The sequence below is a fragment of the Ranitomeya variabilis genome, chromosome 2, assembly GCF_051348905.1.
Source record: "Ranitomeya variabilis isolate aRanVar5 chromosome 2, aRanVar5.hap1, whole genome shotgun sequence".
NCBI classification, from domain to species: Eukaryota; Metazoa; Chordata; class Amphibia; order Anura; family Dendrobatidae; genus Ranitomeya; species Ranitomeya variabilis.
The window spans coordinates 188,278,068-188,302,199 of NC_135233.1; the positions used below are offsets into that span (position 1 = coordinate 188,278,068).

A 24,132-nucleotide genomic window follows, 5' to 3' on the forward strand; every position below is an offset into this window, starting at 1 on the left:
TCACATGGAAGGGTTATGGCCAGGAGGATAATTCTTGGGTTTTTGCTTCTGATGTCCATGCTGCTGATTTGGTTCATGCTTTTCATCTGGCTCGTCCTGATCGGCCTGGGGGCTCTGGTGAGGGTTCGGTGACCCCTCCTCAAGGGGGGGGTACTGTTGTGAATTCTGCTTTTGGGCTCCCTCCGGTGGTTGTAGGTGGTAATGCAGTTGCCCCTGAGTTGCAGTCCTGGTCAGGTGTATCTGCTGATTGCAGTTCTGACTGGGGTATTTAGGCGTGCAGGATTCATTAGTCCTTGCCAGTTGTCAATTGTTGTTGGGAGGTGTTGGACCTTTGCTTGGTTCCTCCTGCCTTTCTGCCAAATCAGCAAAGATAAGTGTCTGGTTTTTTTTTTCCTGTGGCACACATGCTATGTGCTTCACAATTCAGTGCTATTCTTTGTGTTTTCTTGTCCAGCTTAGATTGTGTCAGTATTTTCTCAGTCTTGTTGGATTCTCTGGAGAGGCAGATATACATTCCATGTCTTTAGTTAGATTGTGGAACTTTTTGTATTATCTGCTGTGGATATTTTTGGAAAGGTTTTAATACTGACCGCCTAGTAATCTGTCCTATCCTTTCCTATTTAGCTAGAGTGGCCTCTTTTGCTAAATCCTGTTTTCTACCTGCGTGTGTCTATTCTTCTCCTACTCACAGTCATTATTCGTGGGGGGCTGCCTATCCTTTGGGGGTCTGCTCTGAGGCAAGGTAGCATTCCTATTTCCATCTATAGGGGTATTTAGTCCTCCGGCTGTGTCGAGGTGTCTAGGGTATGTTAGGCACACCCCACGGCTACTTCTAGTTGCGGTGTTAGTTCAGGATTTGCGGTCAGTACAGGTTCCACCGACTCCAGAGAAAGTTTCATGCGGCTCCAAGGTCACCAGATCATAACAGATCTCCATCAAACCTCACTGAGCTCGAGCTGTTTGCCAAGGAAGAATGGGCAAGAATTTCAGTCTCTCGATGTACAAAACTGATAGAGACATACCCCAAGCAACTTGCAGCTGTAATCGCAGCAAAAGGTGGTGCAACAAAGTATTAAGTTAAAGGGGCCAAATAATATTGCACGCCCCACTTTTCAGTTTTTGAATTTCCACAAAAATTTAAAATAACCAATAAATTTTGTTCAGCTTCACAATTATGTTCCACTTGTTGATTCTTCACCAAAAATTTACATTTGGTATCTTTATGTTTGAAGCATGATATGTGGGAAAAGGTTGGAACGTTCCAGGGGGGCAAATACTTTCACAAGGCACTTTATCTCCTTTAAAGCACCACTCCAGCATTTTTTATAGTAAGGCTGGAGTGGTGCTTTGCTCCGGTTCCTCTCCTGTGAAAAGTGACCTGCTCGCAGCTCTAGTGTTTCATGGAGCGGCGTGGAGGTCACTTTTCAGTACATGTCTATGAGACCATCCTCGTGGCCTCGTTCTGGCTCTCATAACCTTGTATTGAGAGCTTGTGATGTAACTTTCGACTTCCGGCTCTTAGAGCTGCGTTTAAAAAATGGCACCATGGGACCGGAGCAGTGCTGAAAAGCTGGGAAGATGCCGGAGGATGAGAATATTACTAGGGCTAGGGGGTTTACACTTCAAGCGTCACTCCAGCGCTGAAAAAAAAACAACCCACTGAATTAAATAAAAGTCCACTGATCGGGGGTGGGACGTGTTATAGTATGTGGGATGGTGGGATTTGTGTGGAAGGGCTGCTTTTGTCTCAGTCGGGCCCTGTTGGGGGCTCTGAGGACACTGAGGTCTGGGGGCTCTGAGGACACTGAGGTCTGGGGGGCTTTGAGGACACTGAGGTCTGGGGGGTCTGGGGGGTCCAAAACAGTTCTGGGGGCTTTGAGGACACTGAGGTCTGGGGGCTCTGAGGACACTGAGGGGTCCAACACACAGTTCTGGGGGGTCTGAGGACACTGAGGTCTGGAGGCTCTGAGGACACTGAGGTCTGAGGACACTGAGGACACTGAGGTCTGAGGACACTGAGGTCTGGGGGCTCTGTGGACACTGAAGTTGGGGGGTCTGAGGCAGGGCCGGACTGGCCATTTGGCAATTCTGGCAAATGCCAGAAGGGCCTGTCTGGTTGTGGGCTGCCTTGTTAACGTTAACAGAATCAGTGTTCTCAAGACACCCATACTGCTAAGAATTGTGATGGAGCGCAAAGTCGCTGACTCCATCACTTACTCCAGCAGCCCACGGGTATCATTAGTATATTGGTCTTGTAGTAAATCTCCCTTTCCTCCATCCAGAGTAATATTAGTAATATATCCCACCTGGTGCTTGGGGACAGAGACAGCATGGGCCTGTGTGATTTCAAATGCCAGGGCTGAATTTCAGCCCCAGTACGTACCTGGTCTGAGGACACTGAGGTCTGAGGACACTGAGGCCGCTCCTCCTGCTCTGACTTGTGTCCTCTGATGTAAAGCCTCCTCACTCAGGCCGGCCTCCGGGGCAGTCACAGGATACGCTCGGGCTTCCCCGCTGTCATCTGCCTATTAGAGGCCGGAGTCAATCCCCTGTTCACACTCACAGTGGAGGCGTGTGTGCACCGCAGCGCTACAGCCGAGCCTCCGGGAGGGAAGCCGCCTGTACAGATTACCCAGGGCTCTGCTCCTTGCAGCTGCTCCACGTCGACTGTCAACCCGTCCAGCAGCGCTGCCTGTCTCCCGCACTCACGGACAGCCCCGCACTCACGGACAGCCCCGCACTCACGGGCAGCCCCGCACACATGGCTGAGGACTCAGGCTGCCGGTCACCCATCGGGTTGGATTGCTGCAGCTGCTGCCTTGACTTGGCCCACCAGAGCATGTTGGACGACGCGAGTGGGGAGAACCTCCCGGCCAGTCCGACTGTCCATCATTTTCGGCAGCTGCGGGAGAAGCTGGTTTATGAGAACTTCAACACCGACAAGCTGAAGTCCATCATGAGGCAGGACTCGCTGGAACCTGTGGTGCGGGATCCCTGCTACCTGCTCAATGAAGGCATCTGCAACAGCAACATCGACCAGACCCTGCTGTCCATCCTGCTGTTCTTCCACAGGTGAGCCCCCTGTAGTAGCTGCCATGCTCCTGTGATGGGGTCTATGGGGGTCTGTTATTAGTCACCAGGTATCTGTAGAGATCGGTCCCTGCTGTCCATCCTGCTGTTCTTCCACAGGTGAGCCCCCTGTAGTAGCTGCCATGCTCCTGTGATGGGGTCTATGGGGGTCTGTTATTAGTCACCAGGTATCTGTAGAGATCGGTCCCTGCTGTTCATCCTGCTGTTCTTCCACAGGTGAGCCCCCCTGTAGTAGCTGCCATGCTCCTGTGATGGGGTCTATGGGGGTCTGTTATTAGTCACCAGGTATCTGTTGAGATCGGTCCCTGCTGTTCATCCTGCTGTTCTTCCACAGGTGAGCCCCCCTGTAGTAGCTGCCATGCTCCTGTGATGGGGTCTATGGGGGTCTGTTATTAGTCACCAGGTATCTGTTGAGATCGGACCCTGCTGTCCATCCTGCTGTTCTTCCACAGGTGAGCCCCCCTGTAGTAGCTGCCATGCTCCTGTGATGGGGTCTATGGGGGTCTGTTATTAGTCACCAGGTATCTGTTGAGATCGGACCCTGCTGTCCATCCTGCTGTTCTTCCACAGGTGAGCCCCCTGTAGTAGCTGCCATGCTCCTGTGATAGGGTCTATGGGGGTCTGTTATTAGTCACCAGGTATCTGTTGAGATCGGACCCTGCTGTCCATCCTGCTGTTCTTCCACAGGTGAGCCCCCTGTAGTAGCTGCCATGCTCCTGTGATGGGGTCTATGGGGGTCTGTTATTAGTCACCAGGTATCTGTTGAGATCAGACCCTGCTGTCCATCCTGCTGTTCTTCCACAGGTGAGCCCCCTGTAGTAGCTGCCATGCTCCTGTGATGGGGTCTATGGGGGTCTGTTATTAGTCACCAGGTGTCTGTTGAGATCGGACCCTGCTGTCCATCCTGCTGTTCTTCCACAGGTGAGCCCCCTGTAGTAGCTGCCATGCTCCTGTGATGGGGTCTATGGGGGTCTGTTATTAGTCACCAGGTATCTGTTGAGATCGGACCCTGCTGTCCATCCTGCTGTTCTTCCACAGGTGAGCCCCCCCAGTAGTAGCTGCCATGCTCCTGTGATAGGGTCTATGGGGGTCTGTTATTAGTCACCAGGTATCTGTAGAGATCAGACCTTCTGTCCATCCTGCTGTTCTTCCACAGGTGAGCCCCCCCAGTAGTAGCTGCCATGCTCCTGTGATGGGGTCTATGGGGGTCTGAAATTAGTCACCAGGTATCTGTAGAGATCGGCCCCTGCTGTCCATCCTGCTGTTTTTCCACAGGTGACCCCCCTGTAGTAGCTGCCATGCTCCTGTGATGGGGTCTATGGGGGTCTGTTATTAGTCACCAGGTATCTGTAGACCCCCCGACTGTATGATCTCAGGCAGGTTTGTTTTGCTCTGAAACACTGCAACATATCAGAGAATGATATACAGTAAAATACCATCAGAGACTGATCTTCGTTGCAGACTAGTTGGACAGCAGATCCCTGAGGGCTTCTTCCCGCTCGCTGCCCTGAACTGCCTAAATGCATGTAAAGGGAGAGACCTGTGAATCACTGGCAGCGGGAGGAGAGAAGACACTGGGGACCCGCCTGAATGACTGGTCTCCAGCACGGTTCCATCTCTGGTGGCTTTTAAAGTATGATTTTCTCTGAAGTTCCACAGTCTCTCACAAGCAAACTCACCTGGCTGAGACCACCCAGCCGGTGTCTGCCCACAGATCAGGGAGCATTTATCAGTTGTCAGGTTCACTATAAGGCACCACTCCAGAGTTATTTTTTATCACTGGAGTGGTGCTACCAATTTGAGGTCCCTTCACTGTCTTATATACTCTCCAGCCATTGTCTTCACCATTTTTTGGCGCTGCTTTGGTCCTACGCAATCTTGTGACCGCAACTTCTGACTGACCGGAAGTCAGAGTTAACAATCAAAAACTCTCAATGTATGTCTGTGATGGTCAGAACGAGGGCAGAATGAGACAAGAACAAGGCGCACATTGTCTGATATTGAGGCGTGACCTCCGGTTTACTCCAGCAAAGACCAGAGCGATCCGGCAGGTCAAACCTGACAGGAGCGACATCTACAGCAGGTGAAGACAAGTATAATACTAGGGGCAGGGAATGTAGATTAGTGGCACCACTCCAGAGCTGCTAGGAAAGAATAGCTGGAGTGGTGCCTTACATTATATATAAAGTGCAATGTTTCACCCCTCACTTTAGATCCAGGCTGAAGATCTAATGTATAAGGGAAAAGCGACAGAAACAGAGAGGACTCAGTGTAGGCGTCACTAAGTGTTTTCTACACATTCGTGTACAAAATACAAAAGTAATAAACTTCTTAACATACCTGCCTTTACTACTATACCCCTACCATGCCAGGTGTACTGATACTGACATACTCTCCATCAGGATGGCACTGACATGTCCTCCATCAGGATTGCACTGACATGTCTTCCATTATGGTGCTTACATATCCTCCATGAGGATGGCACTGACATGTCCTCCATCAGGATGGCACTGACATGTCCTCCATCAGGATGGCACTGACATGTCCTCCATCAGGATGGCACTGACATGTCTTCCATTATGGTACTTACATATCCTCCATGAGGATGGCACTGACATGTCCTCCATCAGGATGGCACTGACATGTCTTCCATAATGGTACTGACATGTCCTCCATGAGGATGGCACTGACATGTCCTCCATAATGGTACTGACATGTCCTCCATGAGGATGGCACTGACATGTCTTCCATTATGGTACTTACATATCCTCCATGAGTATGGCACTGACATGTCCTTCATCAGGATTGCACTGACATGTCCTTCATCAGGATTACACTGACATGTCTTCCATTATGGTGCTTACATATCCTCCATGAGGATGGCACTGACATGTCCTCCATCAGGATGGCACTGACATGTCCTCCATCAGGATGGCACTGACATGTCCTCCATCAGGATGGCACTGACATGTCTTCCATTATGGTACTTACATATCCTCCATGAGGATGGCACTGACATGTCCTCCATCAGGATGGCACTGACATGTCTTCCATAATGGTACTGACATGTCCTCCATGAGGATGGCGCTGACATGTCCTCCATAATGGTACTTACATATCCTCCATGAGGATGGCACTGACATGTCCTCCATCAGGATGGCACTGACATGTCTTCCATAATGGTACTGACATGTCCTCCATGAGGATGGCACTGACATGTCCTCCATAATGGTACTGACATATCCTCCATGAGTATGGCACTGACATGTCCTCCATCAGGATGGCACTGACTTGTCCTCCATCAGGATCGCACTGACATGTCCTCCATGATCAGAGTCAATGTAAGGCGGTCATTTAGGAGCGCTGAGGAGGCAGCCTCAGGGATAAGAGAAGTGCCAGTTACATATAATGCAAGTGGTCACCTAATATGGCTGTGGGCTAGTAATAAATCATAATCATATAATACTTAAATGAAAACAGTTTATTAATAAATATTTAAAAAACCACCAACCTGTGGTTACACCAAAGAAAAACACACAAAAAAAAGTAGTAATAGTACTAGTAATAAACAATAAAATAACAGTAAGGAACCTTTTAATAAATATAATAAAAGCAATTAGAACAATTAAAACATAGAGATAGTCTGAAGGGTAGCATTCCCTTGCATTTAACAGCCCCGGCCGCTTATAACGAGCCAGCTGAAACAATGATTCCCCCTTTTGCTTTAAACCACAATTTGACCCTCCCCTCATTGGAGGATACACCAGTGTTGAATACGAACTTCACAGTATCTCCGGAGGGCTCTTCCAAAAGTGTGGCCGACCCCACTTCAAGTGGACAAGACACTTTTGATAACCTTTCCCAATTATCGGTTTACGAGAGTTTTTCTACTTCACAATCTTCCACCCAATCTTCAATTCCAATTTTCCCAGCCATTAGGTTGAATTCCCCCACCACGAGTTTAAGCACCCCCACTTTGCTACCAGTGATCGAAACTGTAGAATCTAACATCATGGTGAGGAACAACATGGTTGGTTCACTTCACCAAGAGTCCTTTGCCTTATCGTCTCCTCTTAAAATCGATTCACAAAACACTAAAATCACTAATTTTTTCAGGTGGTATACCAGGCCACCATTCAAAGACAAAAAGAAAAATGGAACACAAGGACCTAAAGGCAAAGGCTAATTCTCCAGGAATTTATTCTCCAGGGTTACTGTTCGGTTTGGCAGCCCGAACATCCGGTGTTTCCCACGATGTCATCTGTGTGAAAGTGCGAGAAACACCGTCTCTATCGGTAGAGTAAGTTTGTTACCACCGATCAGAGCGCTGTAGTTCCCAGGCTGTCAGATAGATGACAACGTGTGAGGAGCTCTGTCCAGAGGTAAAAAGGTTAACCCCTGTCACAGACATCTTCTGATGAGAGTACTACTCTCATCAGCGCACGCCTGTTCTTGCCTGTCCCATCCCATGGGAACTGCAGCTCTCTGACCGGCGGTAACTTGAAAGGTTACCGCCGATCACAGCTGGCATTTCTCGTGCTGTCACACAGATGACAGCAAGGAAATACTGGATGTTTGGGCCCCCAATTTTTTGAATGGGGTCCAAGTTGGGTTTCGAGTTCAGGTACTGTTCTGGTACCCATACCATCCACCGGTTGTCCTATCACTATTTGTAAGAACAAAACTAATTGACTTCAGCCTTTTACCATGAGTGAAGCAAGTTCTCAAAGTCAAGGTGGGAACATTTTATTTTGCCAAGTTACCTCTAACTCCCAAAATGAAAATTAATTATTAATGTCTTATAATGAATGGATTGGTTACATCAGATACCTGAGATACTGTGTAGATACTGTGACACTTTAGTAACATAGGCAGGAATATTGGTAGATAATGCAGGAATTATGAAGGATCTTGGCTGTGCCGCTCTGATATCTGACTTTGATAGAGGGCAGCGGCCACCGATAGGCCTGGTATGAACACACAATGTTCCGGCCTTTTGGACCTTGGCACAATATTTACCGTATGATTGAATCACTAAACAATGATTGTACAACTCGGCAGCTTGTCCGTGATCCCAATGTGTTATATAAGAAGTATGGCCAATAGGCGGTCACTGTCCTCGTCATTGGCCCCCGGGCACAGAAATGTACCGGTACTCCTGAGACTGACATGTGCTTAGCCTTACCTTCCTATTATAATACACAGATAGAATAGCTTATGGCAGCGCATTTATGAGGTTCAGCAATAAGAAACACAGGATTGTAATGAGGTTCAAGGTAATATTAGCAAAATACAACATTAATGGGATTGTCTCATCATACACAGCTCCCTCACGATGGGGTCTGGACCCCTAAAGGGTGACAATCAGGAGAAGTCTGATTATGTGTAAGTTGTTTGCAGCTTACAGAACATGCTGTGCACCCTAAGATTCATGCTGGGGCTGATACAACTCCGTTCAGTCATTGTGCACTACACTATACTGCGGATGTAGCTGTAAGAAATCTGCCGAGCCTGATCCTACCATTGTGTGGGTCTCCTCCAGGTTCTCCGGTTTCCTCCCATGCTCCAAAGACAATGATAGGGAATTCAGATTGTGAGCCCCAATGGGGACAGCGACGAGGATGTCTATAAAGTGTTTTGGATTATGATGGCGCTATCTCTTCATGTGAGTCTCCAGCTTAAACTTCATTGCGATCCTGCAGTTAACCATTTTCTTGCCACAAGTCAGTTTTTGTTCATTGCTGCTATTAACCATTTCCAGACTGCATTTCCAGCATCTGCTGTAATGACTCTCATTAGTTTGCAGTTATTGACTTGTCGCTATATTTGTGCTTTCAGAACTTTGCAAGTATTTATAGCACATATACACCCGTACTATGTAACCTTTACAAGAAAAGTACGTTCAAGCAAAGAATGAAAATCTTATCAGCAGCCTCTACCAACAACACGCTCACTGTCTCAGGAGTCGGATTTTATACCCCGGGCTTGATTTTACAAAAGCTTGACTGGAATAATGTACATTTCCTTCAGACATATTTTGTAGATCAACCGATGAATTATGAGAAGTGTCTTTAGAGCATCCTTACTGTCTGTATGCTAAAATTAGAGACCACATTTCTCTTCTAGTCTATATTATGGTTTATGTGTTAGGATGATTTATCAAATCGTTTCACCCCATAATATTCTTTCCCGTAATGCTCTTCACAGAGTCGCTCCAAGTGATTGACGGGTCTCTCCCCATGGTAGATACCTGGGGCAAATGCATTCTTGCAGCCCAAACCATGGGCTTATCAGTCAGGATCAGGCTGCACGATTGCAGCATTTTTCTCTGGAACCCCGTTTTAGAGGAAATCTCATTAGAAGATGCAGCTGGAGACCATAGCAAGAGACGACGGACTGGTCTGGGGAGAATAGTGGTGGATGTGCAGTACCCAGCCGGGCTACTATACAGGTGATGGAGCAACTAAACACATTGTGGCCAGTGGCAGCTCATCGTAGGGGGCAGGTGTCGCACCCTCACTGATCTGCTATTGATCTCCTATCCTAAGGCCAGGTCATCAGTATAAAGTACCTGCAAGCCCTGCTAATGTTGGGTCATATAGCCCAGTGGGTGCTACTGAACAACCACATGCAGAGCATTATATTGCATTATTTCTATTTTCGGGACCTGTCTGATACGAGTCCAAACTTGGTGGTGGTATGTGGTAGGTGTAAGCTCGATTTACCCCTAGTATGATGGAAAGGATTCGTTATGAGATACCTACAGGACTTGGTTTCTTTGGGAGGGAGGATGGTTATTGAAGATGTCTGGATGGTGAAGATGTCTTTTACGCTGGTGTTTGGTTGTTTGCTACGTAACACTGTAGAGATAATGACATCAGATGTCCTCCAGTCTGATCTCAGGGCGTGTGGGACATGTGGTAAGAGAGATAATTGCTGTGATATAATAATATCTCTCCACCAACCTAAAGTGAACTAAGGTCATAGCTTGTTACTTGCCAAACTTCACACCAGACGTAAGTCTTCAAGTAATTCTAGGGACTAGGCCAGCATCTGATGAAGAGCAGATTGTAATGTGACACTCGGAAACTACATTTATTTGTGGCTAAATGGGCTCCAGTAATATGGGTGTCATATTGGACCTGGACAACGACGGCCACCAGAAATTCAATGTTGTCCATGGTGGTTTCTGCGCGTCAGTCTTGATGAATTGGGGCTAAAGCCTTTTTTTTTATCTTCCCTCAACAATTTTGCTTCTCCAGATGTTTCTAAACAGGTTCATGCGATGTGATTTTTGATACATCTTGCACTTTTTTGTCCTGGAGTAAGATTTCAGAAGCGGTTTTCTATATGGAACACTTTTGCAACTTTGGAAAGGACTTTTGCTGCCAAAAAGTTGCAAGAACTGGTTAATGATAAAACAGTAACATAAGAATTGCGCCAAATCCACGAATGAGTGCGCCGACTTTGAAAACTGTGCACAACAATATGTCAACGAATAACGCAAAACAAAAAAAAGAACGTGACATTAATAAATTGCAAATGATAAACTTGGCCCAAAGTGATATCATAATCTGTGCTGCTTTATGGCAAGAAATCAGGATGACAAACATTCATTTATCATGGCGTGCACGATGGCGCTGTCTGTAGTTGGTGTCAACCTCAGAAAGAATCTGCTATATCTCTGTACCACATGATTTGTTATAGTAGATACACAGCCTAAAATACACCTGTAATCGTGGACAGATCATTAGATTAGTCATTTTATTCCTAAAGAGTTTATTCCTATGTCTCAGGCACTGCTACATAGTCACACCGTACAGGACAAGCTGGGGCACTGCTACATAGTCACACCGTACAGGACAAGCTGGGGCACTGCTACATAGTCACACCGTACAGGACAAGCTGGGGCACTGCTACATAGTCACACCGTACAGGACAAGCTCGGGCACTGCTACATAGTCACACCGTACAGGACAAGCTCGGGCACTGCTACATAGTCACACCATACAGGACAAGCTCAAGCACTGCTACATAGTCACACCGTACAGGACAAGCTGGGGCACTGCTACATAGTCACACCGTACAGGACAAGCTGGGGCACTGCTACATAGTCACACCGTACAGGACAAGCTCGGGCACCGCTACATAGTCACACCGTACAGGACAAGCTCGGGCACTGCTACATAGTCACACCGTACAGGACAAGCTCGGGCACTGCTACATAGTCACACTGTACAGGACAAGCTGGGGCACTGCTGCATAGTCACACCATGCAGGACAAGCTGGGGCACTGCTACATAGTCACACCGTACAGGACAAGCTGGGGCACTGCTACATAGTCACACCGTACAGGACAAGCTCGGGCACTGCTACATAGTCACACCGTACAGGACAAGCACTGCTACATAGTCACACCATACAGGACAAGCTCGGGCACTGCTACATAGTCACACCGTACAGGACAAGCTCGGGCACTGCTACATAGTCACACCGTACAGGACAAGCTCAAGCACTGCTACATAGTCACACCGTACAGGACAAGCTGGGGCACTGCTACATAGTCACACCGTACAGGACAAGCTGGGGCACTGCTACATAGTCACACTGTACAGGACAAGCTGTGGCACTGCTACATAGTCACACCGTACAGGACAAGCTCAAGCACTGCTACATAGTCACACCGTACAGGACAAGCTGGGGCACTGCTACATAGTCACACCGTACAGGACAAGCTCGGGCACCGCTACATAGTCACACCGTACAGGACAAGCTCGGGCACTGCTACATAGTCACACCGTACAGGACAAGCTCGGGCACTGCTACATAGTCACACCGTACAGGACAAGCTGGGGCACTGCTACATAGTCACACCATGCAGGACAAGCTGGGGCACTGCTACATAGTCACACCGTACAGGACAAGCTGGGGCACTGCTACATAGTCACACCGTACAGGACAAGCTCTGGCACTGCTACATAGTCACACCGTACAGGACAAGCTGGGGCACTGCTACATAGTCACACCGTACGGGACAAGCTCGGGCACTGCTACATAGTCACACCGTACAGGACAAGCTCAAGCACTGCTACATAGTCACACCGTACAGGACAAGCTCAGGCACTGCTACATAGTCACGCCATACAGGACAAGCTCGGGCACAGCTACATAGTCACACCGTACAGGACAAGATCAGGCACTGCTACATAGTCACACCATACAGGACAAGCTGGGGCACTGCTACATAGTCACACCGTACAGGACAAGCTGGGGCACTGCTACATAGTCACACCGTACAGGACAAGCTCGGGCACTGCTACATAGTCACACCATGCAGGACAAGCTGGGGCACTGCTACATAGTCACACCGTACAGGACAAGCTCGGGCACTGCTACATAGTCACACCGTACAGGACAAGCTCGGGCACTTCTACATAGTCACACTGTACAGGACAAGCTCAGGCACCGCTACATAGTCACACCGTACAGGACAAGCTCGGGCACTGCTACATAGTCACACCGTACAGGACAAGCTGGGGCACTGCTACATAGTCACACCATGCAGGACAAGCTGGGGCACTGCTTCATAGTCACACCGTACAGGACAAGCTGGGGCACTGCTACATAGTCACACCGTACAGGACAAGCTCGGGCACTGCTACATAGTCACACCGTACAGGACAAGCTGGGGCACTGCTACATAGTCACACCGTACGGGACAAGCTCGGGCACTGCTACATAGTCACACCGTACAGGACAAGCTCAAGCACTGCTACATAGTCACACCGTACAGGACAAGCTCAGGCACTGCTACATAGTCACGCCGTACAGGACAAGCTCGGGCACTGCTACATAGTCACACCGTACAGGACAAGCTCAGGCACTGCTACATAGTCACACCGTACAGGACAAGCTGGGGCACTGCTACATAGTCACACCGTACAGGACAAGCTCGGGCACTGCTACATAGTCACACCGTACAGGACAAGCTGGGGCACTGCTACATAGTCACACCGTACAGGACAAGCTGGGGCACTGCTACATAGCCACACCATGCAGGACAAGCTGGGGCACTGCTACCTAGTCACACCGTACAGGACAAGCTCGGGCACCGCTACATAGTCACACCGTACAGGACAAGCTCGGGCACCACTACATAGTCACACCGTACAGGACAAGCTCGGGCACCGCTACATAGTCACACCGTACAGGACAAGCTCGGGCACCACTACATAGTCACACCGTACAGGACAAGCTCAAGCACTGCTACATAGTCACACCGTGCAGGACAAGCTCGGACACTGCTACATAGTCACACCGTACAGGACAAGCTGGGGCACTGCTACATAGCCACACCTTACAGGACAAGCTCGGGCACTGCTACATAGTCACACCATACAGGACAAGCTGGGGCACTGCTACATAGCCACACCTTACAGGACAAGCTCGGGCACTGCTACATAGTCACACCATACAGGACAAGCTCGGGCACTGCTACATAGCCACACCTTACAGGACAAGCTCGGGCACTGCTACATAGTCACACCATACAGGACAAGCTGGGGCACTGCTACATAGCCACACCTTACAGGACAAGCTCGGGCACTGCTACATAGTCACACCATACAGGACAAGCTCGGGCACTGCTACATAGCCACACCTTACAGGACAAGCTGGGGCACTGCTACATAGTCACACCGTGCAGGTCAAGCTCGGGCACTGCTACATAGCCACACCTTACAGGACAAGCTCGGGCACTGCTACATAGTCACACTGTACAGGACAAGCTGGGGCACTGCTACATAGTCACACCGTGCAGGATAAGCTCGGGCACTGTTACATAGTCACACCGTACAGGACAAGCTCGAGCACTGCTACATAGTCACATCGTACAGGACAAGCTGGGGCACTGCTACATAGTCACGCTGTACAGGACAAGCTCGGGCACTGCTACATAGTTACACCGAACAGGACAAGCTCGGTCAGATTAGGCTTAAAGGGAATCTGTCACTCCAAAATTCGAGAATGAGCTGCAGCCACCGGCATCAGGGGCTTATCTACAGCATTCTGTAATGTTGTAGATAAGCCCCCGATGTATCCTGAAAGATAAGAAAACAGGTTAGATTATACTCACCCAGGGGCGGTCCCGATGTGGTCCGGTCCGATGGGCGTCGCGGTCTGGGTCCGGCGCCTCCTATCTTCATACGATGACCTCCTCTTGTCTTCCTGCCGCGGCTCCGGCGCAGGCGTACTTTGTCTCTCCTGTTGAGGGCAGAGCAAAGTACTGCAGTGCGCAGGTGCTGGGCCTCTCTGACTTTTCCCGGCGCCTGCGCACTGCAGTACTTTACGCTGCCCTCAGCAGGGCAAATTAGTACGCCTGCCCTGGAGCCACGGCAGGAAGACAAGAAGAGGACATCATCGCATGAAGATGGGAGGCGCTGGACCCGGACCGCGACGCCCATCGGACCGGACCACATCGGACTGGACCAGCAGCGGGACCTCCCCTGGGTGAGTATAATCTAACCTCTTTTTCTCATCTTTCAGGATACATCGGGGCTTATCTACAGCATTCCAGAATGCATTCCAGAATGCTGTAGATAAGCCCCTGATGCCGGTGACCGCAGCTCATTCTCAAATTTTGGGGTGACAGATTCCCTTTAATGATTGTAGAAGATAGTTGCCATAGGGCCATTCAGGTGATCTCTACAACTGGCCGCAAACTATCAAATAACTCTTCTATTTCAATATATAGGTGGCAGCTTGGGGGATTATACAAAAGTATCAGATCCATGTAAGACGCAGTGTCTGTCTAGGTTTATTGTCTTCAAGGGCAATTGTCAGTAGAATCGTCCTCCTGAGCCGTCTATATGGACACGCAGGTCATAGGAAGCTGAAGAACATGACGCCTTGATATCTGCTGTCTGATGTCTTATTCCAGAGAAATTCACATTTGTCTGATATGTAAATGAGCTGTTGAGATCTCTGGCTTGAACATAGATCGCCTGGAGGATCTGCCCCCAGAGATTATTATAATTGACAGCAGGAGGTACCAGTGTGAAACATGTAGATGAGAAAAGTGAACTGTCAGCCATTACATGTCTCACACTGGTAATGCCCCATGTTATTTACTATAATCTCTGGAGGCAGATTCTCGTTGAGATCTACGTCCGGCTCAGAGATCTGAACAGTTCATTTACATATCAGATAAATGTGTATTTCTCTGGGATAAGACATCAGATCACAGATATCAAGGTGTCCTGTCCTTCAGCTTCCTATGACCTGCGTGCCCCTACAGACGGCTCCGGAGGACCATCCTACTGGCGGACTCCATTTAAAGTACAGTTGTACAAAAAATCAACATCCCCGATCCAGCAACCCGATCCTTCTTGGATGATTGGCTGAAGAAAGTTTTATTCCTAAATCCGATGATCCCTAATGCTCTCATACTCTCGTACAATTGCCGGCAGCCGCTGAGTAGATACTGCTGAGTAACGGGACATCAGAAAGCTTCTGTGTATAAATTGAAGGTATAGAGGAAGTATGGTATGTTACCTATTGTCAGCCATCTCTATAGACCGCACCGTTATCACACAGGACCAATACCCTACATGAAAGCAGCACACATTCTCCACGCTTTCACCTAGATTCCTCTGCTCCTATCACCCAATCTTGATAATCCAGACACTTGTCCCGTGGCGTTGGCAGACTTTCCTGCGGGCCGGTCCGCTCGTGTCTGTTTATTCTGGGAGTGCGCTCCCCTGATGAGAATTACAGACCATTAATATTATTAAACTAACTAAGAAATAAGGTTTATATCAGCTATAATTCTGTGGAAAAAATAGCAAGTGAATTATTGTCTCTGGCAATAGTAAGGTATCGTGACCTCATCCACACCATATAAAGGGACTGCAGAATTTACTCTCACATCTGGACAACCCCTTTAAGTTATATGCACTATACCTATGTGGCAAGACTGTGACTGGCAATAATGGGGTTGCAGGATAGGTGGTGGTCCGATGCCTGGCACTCCCATCCATCACCTGCTCCAATTAAGATGAGCCGCCATTGTAGCAGCCCGATGCCATGGATAAGTCATCAATGTCTCGGGAAAATCTTTACTTGTGTACTTTTTAATTTTGGCCGCACATAAAGTGTTTAATTCCTAATCGTTGGATTCAGTGACTGTCAGTCCAGTCTTAGAAGTCACTTCCACTTGTTTCATGTTTGACTGTAATGACCCCACGGCCATCTTCAAGAGATGAGCCGAACATGGAGGTGTAAGGGTGTGACCGGAGCCGTTCCTCTCCCCTATAGGGAACATCTGCAGGATTGTACGGGAATACGTTACAATTATATTGTATTGCATTGTGTGAGTAAAGTAAATGTGATACTCCATTGAATCTCATAGGCACAAATAGGCGTAATGCGTGTATTGTAATGTGGTGAATGTATAATGTATTTTATGTACGACATTTAGGGAAGGTTTGGGGATAAGCTTAGTATAGCATAAGGTATAGCACAGGATGTAAGAATTAAGGTAGAAAGGGGAAAGATTCAGTTGTGGGCATAGTAAATATAGGAAGCCTTAAACGCAGAGAAGCCTGCCTTAGACACAGAAAAGCCTGCCTTAGACACAGAGAAGCCTGCCTTAGACACAGAGAAGCCTGCCTTAGACGCAGAGAAGCCTGCCTTAGACGCAGAGAAGCCTGCCTTAGACACAGAGAAGCCTGCCTTAGACACAGAGAAGCCTGCCTTAGACGCAGAGAAGCCTGCCTTAGACACAGAGAAGCCTGCCTTAGACGCAGAAAAGCCTGCCTTAGACGCAGAGAAGCCTGCCTTAGACGCAGAGAAGCCTGCCTTAGACGCAGAGAAGCCTGCCTTAGACGCAGAGAAGCCTGCCTTAGATGCAGAGAAGCCTGCCTTAGATGCAGAGAAGCCTGCCTTAGATGCAGAGAAGCCTGCCTTAGACGCAGTGAAGCCTGCCTTAGACGCAGAGAAGCCTGCCTTAGATGCAGAGAAGCCTGCCTTAGATGCAGAGAAGCCTGCCTTAGATGCAGAGAAGCCTGCCTTAGATGCAGAGAAGCCTGCCTTAGACGCAGTGAAGCCTGCCTTAGATGCAGAGAAGCCTGCCTTAGACGCAGTGAAGCCTGCCTTAGATGCAGAGAAGCCGGTCTTTTCCTCTGTACACCTGGGAAAGCCGGACGGGGAGTCACTTAATGGAGTCGGGATGGGACATGAGGGAGCTGCAAAGCTAGCCGGAGTATCCCAGGGGCCAGAGAGGAAAGGGATGGCTCAGGGTGAGGGAACCGCAATTGCGACAACATATTGTGCTGTAGCGACAATTGAACTTGGAGCGCTCAGTAAAGTAATCTGTTTGAAAAGAACAAAGTGTCCCCTGTTAAAGGGGAACCTATCACCCCGTTTTTTTCGGTATGAGATAAAAATACTGTTAAATAGGGCCTGAGCTGTGCATTACAATAGTGTAGTTTGTGGACCCCGATTCCCCACCTATGCTGCCGAAATACGTTACCAAAGTAGTCGTTTTCGCCTGTCAATCAGGCTGGTCAGGTCGGATGGGCGTGGTTTCTTCCCCCAGATATTGCGTAGTTTTCCGTTGGTGGTGTAGTGGTGTGCGCATGTCCAAGGTCCCGAATCCTGCACAGGGGTGTGAAAATAGCAGCGATGTCCGTTATTCCATTGGTGATCGGTGGGCGCGGCCATCTTGCTTTGGCCGCGCGTGCGCAGAAGCGGCGCTCTGCTGGCCGCAGCTTCAGGAAAATGGCCGCGGGATGCCGCGCGTGCGCAGATGGATATCGCGGCGGCCATTTTCCTGAAGCCGCGGCCAGCAGAGCGCCGCTTCTGCGCACGCGCGGCCAAAGGAAGATGGCCGCGCCCACCGATCACCAATGGAATAACGGACATCGCTGCTATTTTCACACCCCTGTGCAGGATTCGGGACCTTGGACATGCGCACACCACTACGCCACCAACGGAAAACTACGCAATATCTGGGGGAAGAAACCACGCCCATCCGACCTGACCAGCCTGATTGACAGGCGAAAACGACTACTTTGGTAACGTATTTCGGCAGCATAGGTGGGGAACCGGGGTCCACAAACTACACTATTGTAATGCACAGCTCAGGCCCTATTTAACAGTATTTTTATCTCATACCGAAAAAAACGGGGTGATAGGTTCTCTTTAAATGTGCGGCTGTTGCTGGATACAGAATTTAGGAGACAGCGGTGGCCTGAAGGTGCATGTTATACAGAAGACCCACAACCAGGTAGGGGTCAGGGCACTGTTTATTTGTAGGGTGCCGGATGTGGGGACACAGCAGCCCCTCTCCCATCACTACCGCCTTGGGCACCTTACAGATGGAGGGGTGAAGTGTCTTTTTTTTTTTTTTTTTACTAAAGCCGGGAGGGGACAGCAGAAGAAGGATAAGGAAGGATTGATACAGCATATCGTTTCTCTTTTGTATCTATTCATTCATTTGTATCAAAAACTATCATATAAACTCCATTTGTGATTCTAACTTTAGAGCTTGGAAAAGTGAATGGCCGATATATGAAGAGCGGTGGTAATCCTTTTGGTGTTAAGGCGGCGTATTGGGGACACATTTCTGGTTCTTTAAGGGTCGTGTACCTTTTAATGAATCTGGGGCACATGACAAGTGGCCCCTGTGCGCCTCACCACAAATCTTACTCTAGTCAAGGACTGGAGTAAGCTGTCCGATGTGAGGAATGCAACTCGCCATGAATTAGATGAGCCGTGGCCCCCGCCATCCCTCATTATCGCCCCAGCCCTGCCCAATCAAGTGTCAATATTGTTAGTTAAGCCGCTGATTTTCTGTTTATTTTAGGCTTCTATTATTTTTCTTTTAAACCTGCAGTTTAGATATGCTGATCCACAATGTACTTAGCATGCACGGGTTTCTGAGAGGAGGGGATCACAGCTCTTCATCCGCCTGCGGCAGAAATGTCCGCTGCTGGAATGTGCAGAACACTATGTAGAATATGTGGCCCAACCAGTATAATATGCAGCCATTATCTGCGGAGACGACTTGTCAGCAGCCAGGAGAGCCACAAGGATGAGCTGCCAGGTGGCTCCCATGTAGATCCGTGTACAGTCTGTCCTCTGTGTAACATGACATGGACGCCTGTCAGTGCTGCAGCCCCGGGCAGATACAGGTTGTTCCTAATATGACTGATACGAGATCACACCCCAATCATAGTCACCAACTGGAAATAGTAAATGGCCTAGAATTAGTTCTTATAAGGCACTGCAACTTTTTGACATATTTATCCCCTTCATGACATCTACATGTATGTGAGGCGCAAGTTTTTCACCCCTGGATTTGGGGATCCTCTGCCATTCTTCCTTGCAGATCCTCTCCAGTTCCGTCAGGTTGGATGGTGAACGTTGGTGGACAGCCATTTTCAGGTCTCTCCAGAGATGCTCCATTGGGTTTAGGTCAGGGCTCTGGCTGGGCCAGTCAAGAATGGTCACAGAGTTGCTCTGAAGCCACTCCTTTGTTATTTTAGCTTTGTGCTTAGGGTCATTGTCTTGTTGGAAGGTGAACCTTCGGCCAAGTCTGAAGTCCAGAACACTCTGGAAGAGGTTTTCATCCAGGATATCTCTGTACTTGGCCGCATTCATGTTTCCTTCAATGACAACCAGTCGTCCTGTCCCTACAGCTGAAGAACACCCCCATAGCATGATGCTGCCACCACCATGTTTCACTGTTGGGATTGTATTGGGCAGGTGATGAGCAGTGCCTGGTTTTCTCCACACATACCACTTAGAATTATCACCAAAAAGATCTACCTTTGCCTCATCAGTCCAGAGAATCTTATTTCTCATAGTCTGGGAGTCCTTCATGTGTTTTTTAGCAAACTCTATGCGGCTTTCATATGTCTTGCACTGAGGAGAGGCGTCCGTCGGGTTACTCTGCCATAAAGTATTCATAAGACCACCATTCATAATAAATAATATTTTATTTACACATAATAGTCACACAATTCATCTCCATAAAAAATGTTTTATGTAAAATTCATATAATATTAAAACTTTATTGAAGCTGATAATTTTAAAACAATTTATTCATGTGAAAAATGTACAAAATTGCAGAGATCAATAATTTGAATCAGAAACTATGTATGCGTAGGGCAGGGCATACTGAAACCGATTGGCACCAAATAAAGTATAAATTCAAAATAATCTATACACCCAAAAATTATGTACATATATATATGTATAAAATAAAAATAAGTGCAAAAAAACTATTATCCAATAAAATAATCAAAATGACCAAAAGTAAAGGTGCAAAGTGCTGAATAAATATGGTCATTCAACTATTTCAAAATCAATTAATCATAGTGCATAACAGATATATATATATACCAAAAATTATAGTGACCACAAAATAATTACACTATAAAACAACAAAAAATAAGGTGCAAAGAAAGTATATATGGTAAAATGCCCAGGTACCAACCAGTGTCAGGACGCCACTGCCCCCGCACACACCACTCCAAGGCACGTTTCGCTTTCCACTTCGTCAGGGCCCCTGACGAAGCGGAAAGCAAAATGTGCGGGGCATTATACCATATTTACTTTCTTTGCACCTTATTTTTTGTTGTTTTATAGTGTAATTATTTTGTGGTCACTATAATTTTTGGTATATATATCTGATATGCACTATGACTAATTGATTTTGAAATAGTTGAATGTCCATATTTATTCAGCACTTTGCACCTTTTACTTTTGGTCATTTTGATTATTTTATTGGATAATAGGTTTTTTCACTTATTTTTATTATATATATATATATATATATATATATATATATATATATATATATATATATATATATATATATATATATATATATATATATACACATAATTTTTGGGTGTATAGATTATTTTGAATTTATACTTTATTTGGTGCCAATCGGTTTCAGTATGCCCTGCCCTACGCATACATAGTTTCTGATTCAAATTATTGATCTCTGCAATTTTGTACATTTTTCACATGAATAAATTGTTTTAAAATTATCAGCTTCAATAAAGTTTTAATATTATATGAATTTTACATAAAAATTTTTTATGGAGATGAATTGTGTGACTATTATGTGTCAATAAAATATTATTTATTATGAATGGTGGTCTTATGAATATTTTTTAAGGGTTATATATTTTGGTGGTATTCATTGGATATACATATTTAAAAAAAAAACATTTTTTTCTGGTATTTCTTTTCTGTATAGGAGTTTGTTTCACTCTGCCATAAAGGCCCGACTGGTGGAGGGCTGCAGTGATAATTGACTTTGTGTAATGCATCTCCCTACTGCATCTCTGGAGCTCAGCTACAGTGATCTTGGGGTTCTTCTTTACCTCTCTGACCAAGGCTCTTCTCCCACCGATTTCTCAGTTTGGCTGGACGGCCAGGACTAGGAAGACTTCTGGTGGTCCCAAACTTCTTCCATTTAAGGATTATGGAGGCCACTGTGATCTTAGGGACCTTGAGTACTGCAGAAATTCTGTTGTAACCTTGGCCAGATCTGTGCCTTGCCACAATTTTGTCTCTGAGCTCCTTGGCCAGTTCCTTTGACCTCATGATTCTCATTTGGTCTGACATGCACTGTGAGCTGTGAGGTCTTATATAGACAGGTGTGTGCCTTTCCAAATCAAGTCCTATCAGTTTAATTACACACAGCTGGACTCCAATGAAGGAGTAGAACCATCTCAAGGAGGATCACAAGGAAATGTACGGCATGTGACTTACATATGAGTGTCTGAGCAAAGGGTCTGAGTACTTATGACCATGTGATATTTCAGTTTTTCTTTTTTAATAAATTTGCAAAAATTTCTATATTTCTGTTTGTTTTCAGTCAAGATGGGGTGCAGAGTGTACATTAATGAGAAAAAATGACCTTTTTTGAATTTACCAAATGCCTACAATGAAACAAAGAGTGAAAGATTAAAGGGGTCTGAATACTTTCCATACCCACTGTATATACATGTACGTATATACATACACATATACATATCGGGAGGACACCACACACGTCTGTACATACACACATACATATCGGAAGGACACCACACACGTCTGTACATACATACACACATACATGTTGCCCATAGGCTCCCATGTAAGGCACACACAGTTTTAGTGGATGTCTCCCTGCAGAATAGCACAAGGAGAAGTATATGGGCCCAGCAGTGGATCCCCTTAACGTCAGGTAATTAGGGGTCTCATATGTATTTTTGACATATTTCCATCACAGTGTGAATGCCGCCCTATCCTGCTATGAGCCCTACCTCAGCCCATGTCTGGCATAGCTGCACATGTGGAGAATACGCCCTTGTCTTTATTGTCTCCCTGATTTTAGTCGGCTGTGTGATCAGGTTTGTTCTGGATTGTTACTGACATGATGTACAGAGGCGAGCAGACAATATATAATCCAGCCACATCAATCATCCCCAGCCTGACCATCAGTGGGGAGAGACCCCCAATGGAGGGCTGGGGAGGAAGAGAACAAGTGCTGTCAGGGATCATCTCCACAAGGTCATGGCGTTTATTAGGCGGACACTAATAACATCGCCAACATTCTTCACGGTTCGCTCACTGCATTCTGTGCCACTGCACCCAAAAAATGCCCCCGGCACAGAATCAACTCCGCAAACACTTAAAAGGGTTGTCCCCAGCCAAATAACGGAGATAGGGGCAGTGGCGGAGATTCAATGCCGGACCCTGGGAGGGTAAGTAAGGAACAGATTGGTGGTTTTATTACAGTAGACTATACATGGTTGCTGGTGAGCCACCCACAGACATCAGTGCTGGAGAGCCACCTGCAGACATCAGTGCTGGTGAGCCACCCACAGACATCAGTGCTGGTGAGCCACCTGCAGACATCAGTGTTGGTGAGCTGCCCGCAGACGTGAGTGCGGTGATCCGCCCGCAGACGTTAGTGCTGGTGAGCCACCCGTAGACATCGGTGCCTGTGAGCCACCCGCATATATTGGTGCTGGTGACCCTCCCGCATTCGTGAGTACTGGTGAGCCGCACGCAGCATCAGTGCTGTTGAGCCCCCCGCAGCCATTGTGCCGGTGAGCCACCCGCAGACATTGGTGCTGGTGAGCCACCCAGTGCTGGTGAGCCGCCCGCAGACATCAGTGCTGGTGAGCTGCCCGCAGCATCAGTGCTGGTAAGCCGCCCGCAGCCATTGTGCTGGTGAGCCGCCCGCAGACATCAGTGCTGGTGAGCCACCCACAGATGTGAGAGCTGGTGAGCCACCCGCAGACATGAGTGCTGGTGAGCCGCCCGCAGATATCGGTGCTAGTGAGCCGTCTGCAGATGTGAGTGCTGGGAGCAGCCTGCAGACATCGGTGCTGGTGAGCTGCTCGCAGATGTGAGTGCTGGTGAGCCGCCCGCAGACATCAGTGCTGGTGAGCCACCCGCAGACATCAGTGCTGGTGAACCGCCCGCAGATGTGAGTGCTGGTGATCCACCTGTAGACATCAGTGCTGGCGAGCCGACGGCAGACATGAGTGCCGGTGAGCCGCCCGCAGATATGAGTGCTGGTAAGCCGCTTTCAGACGTGAGTGCTGATGAGCCACCCGCAGATGTGAGTGCTGGTGAGCTGCCCACAGACATCAGTGCTGGTGAGTTGCCCGCAGACGTGAGTGCTGGTGAGCCGCCCGCAGATCTGAGTGCTGGCGAGCCACCCACAGACATCAGTGCTGGTGAGCCACCCACAGACGTGAGTGCTTGTGAGCCCCCCACAGACATCAGTGCTGGTGAGCCACCCGCAGACATCAGTGCTGGTGAGCCGCCCGCAGACATCAGTGCTGGTGAGCCGTCTGCAAACATCAGTGCTGGTGAGCCGCCTGCAGACATCAGTGCTGGTGAGCCACTCGCAGACATGAGTGCTGGTGAGCCGCCCGCAGATATCAGTGCTGGTGAGCCGCCCGCAGATATCGGTGCTGGTGAGCCGCCCGCAGACATCGGTGCTGGTGAGCCACCTGCAGA

The 24,132-nt window shown here is 47.9% G+C and overlaps 1 protein-coding gene across 1 annotated transcript in view; it reads left to right on the forward strand.

The window, feature by feature from the left end:
- The first annotated feature begins 2,560 nt into the window (after positions 1–2,560).
- The window catches only part of LOC143804833 (TSC22 domain family protein 3-like), an 88,473-nt gene continuing 66,901 nt past the window's right edge, over positions 2,561–24,132 (forward strand). The window contains exon 1 of the mRNA XM_077283323.1: positions 2,561–3,072. Within this exon, the coding sequence (XP_077139438.1) occupies positions 2,762–3,072 (311 nt within the window). The 5' untranslated portion in view covers positions 2,561–2,761. The remainder of the gene's footprint in view (positions 3,073–24,132) is intronic.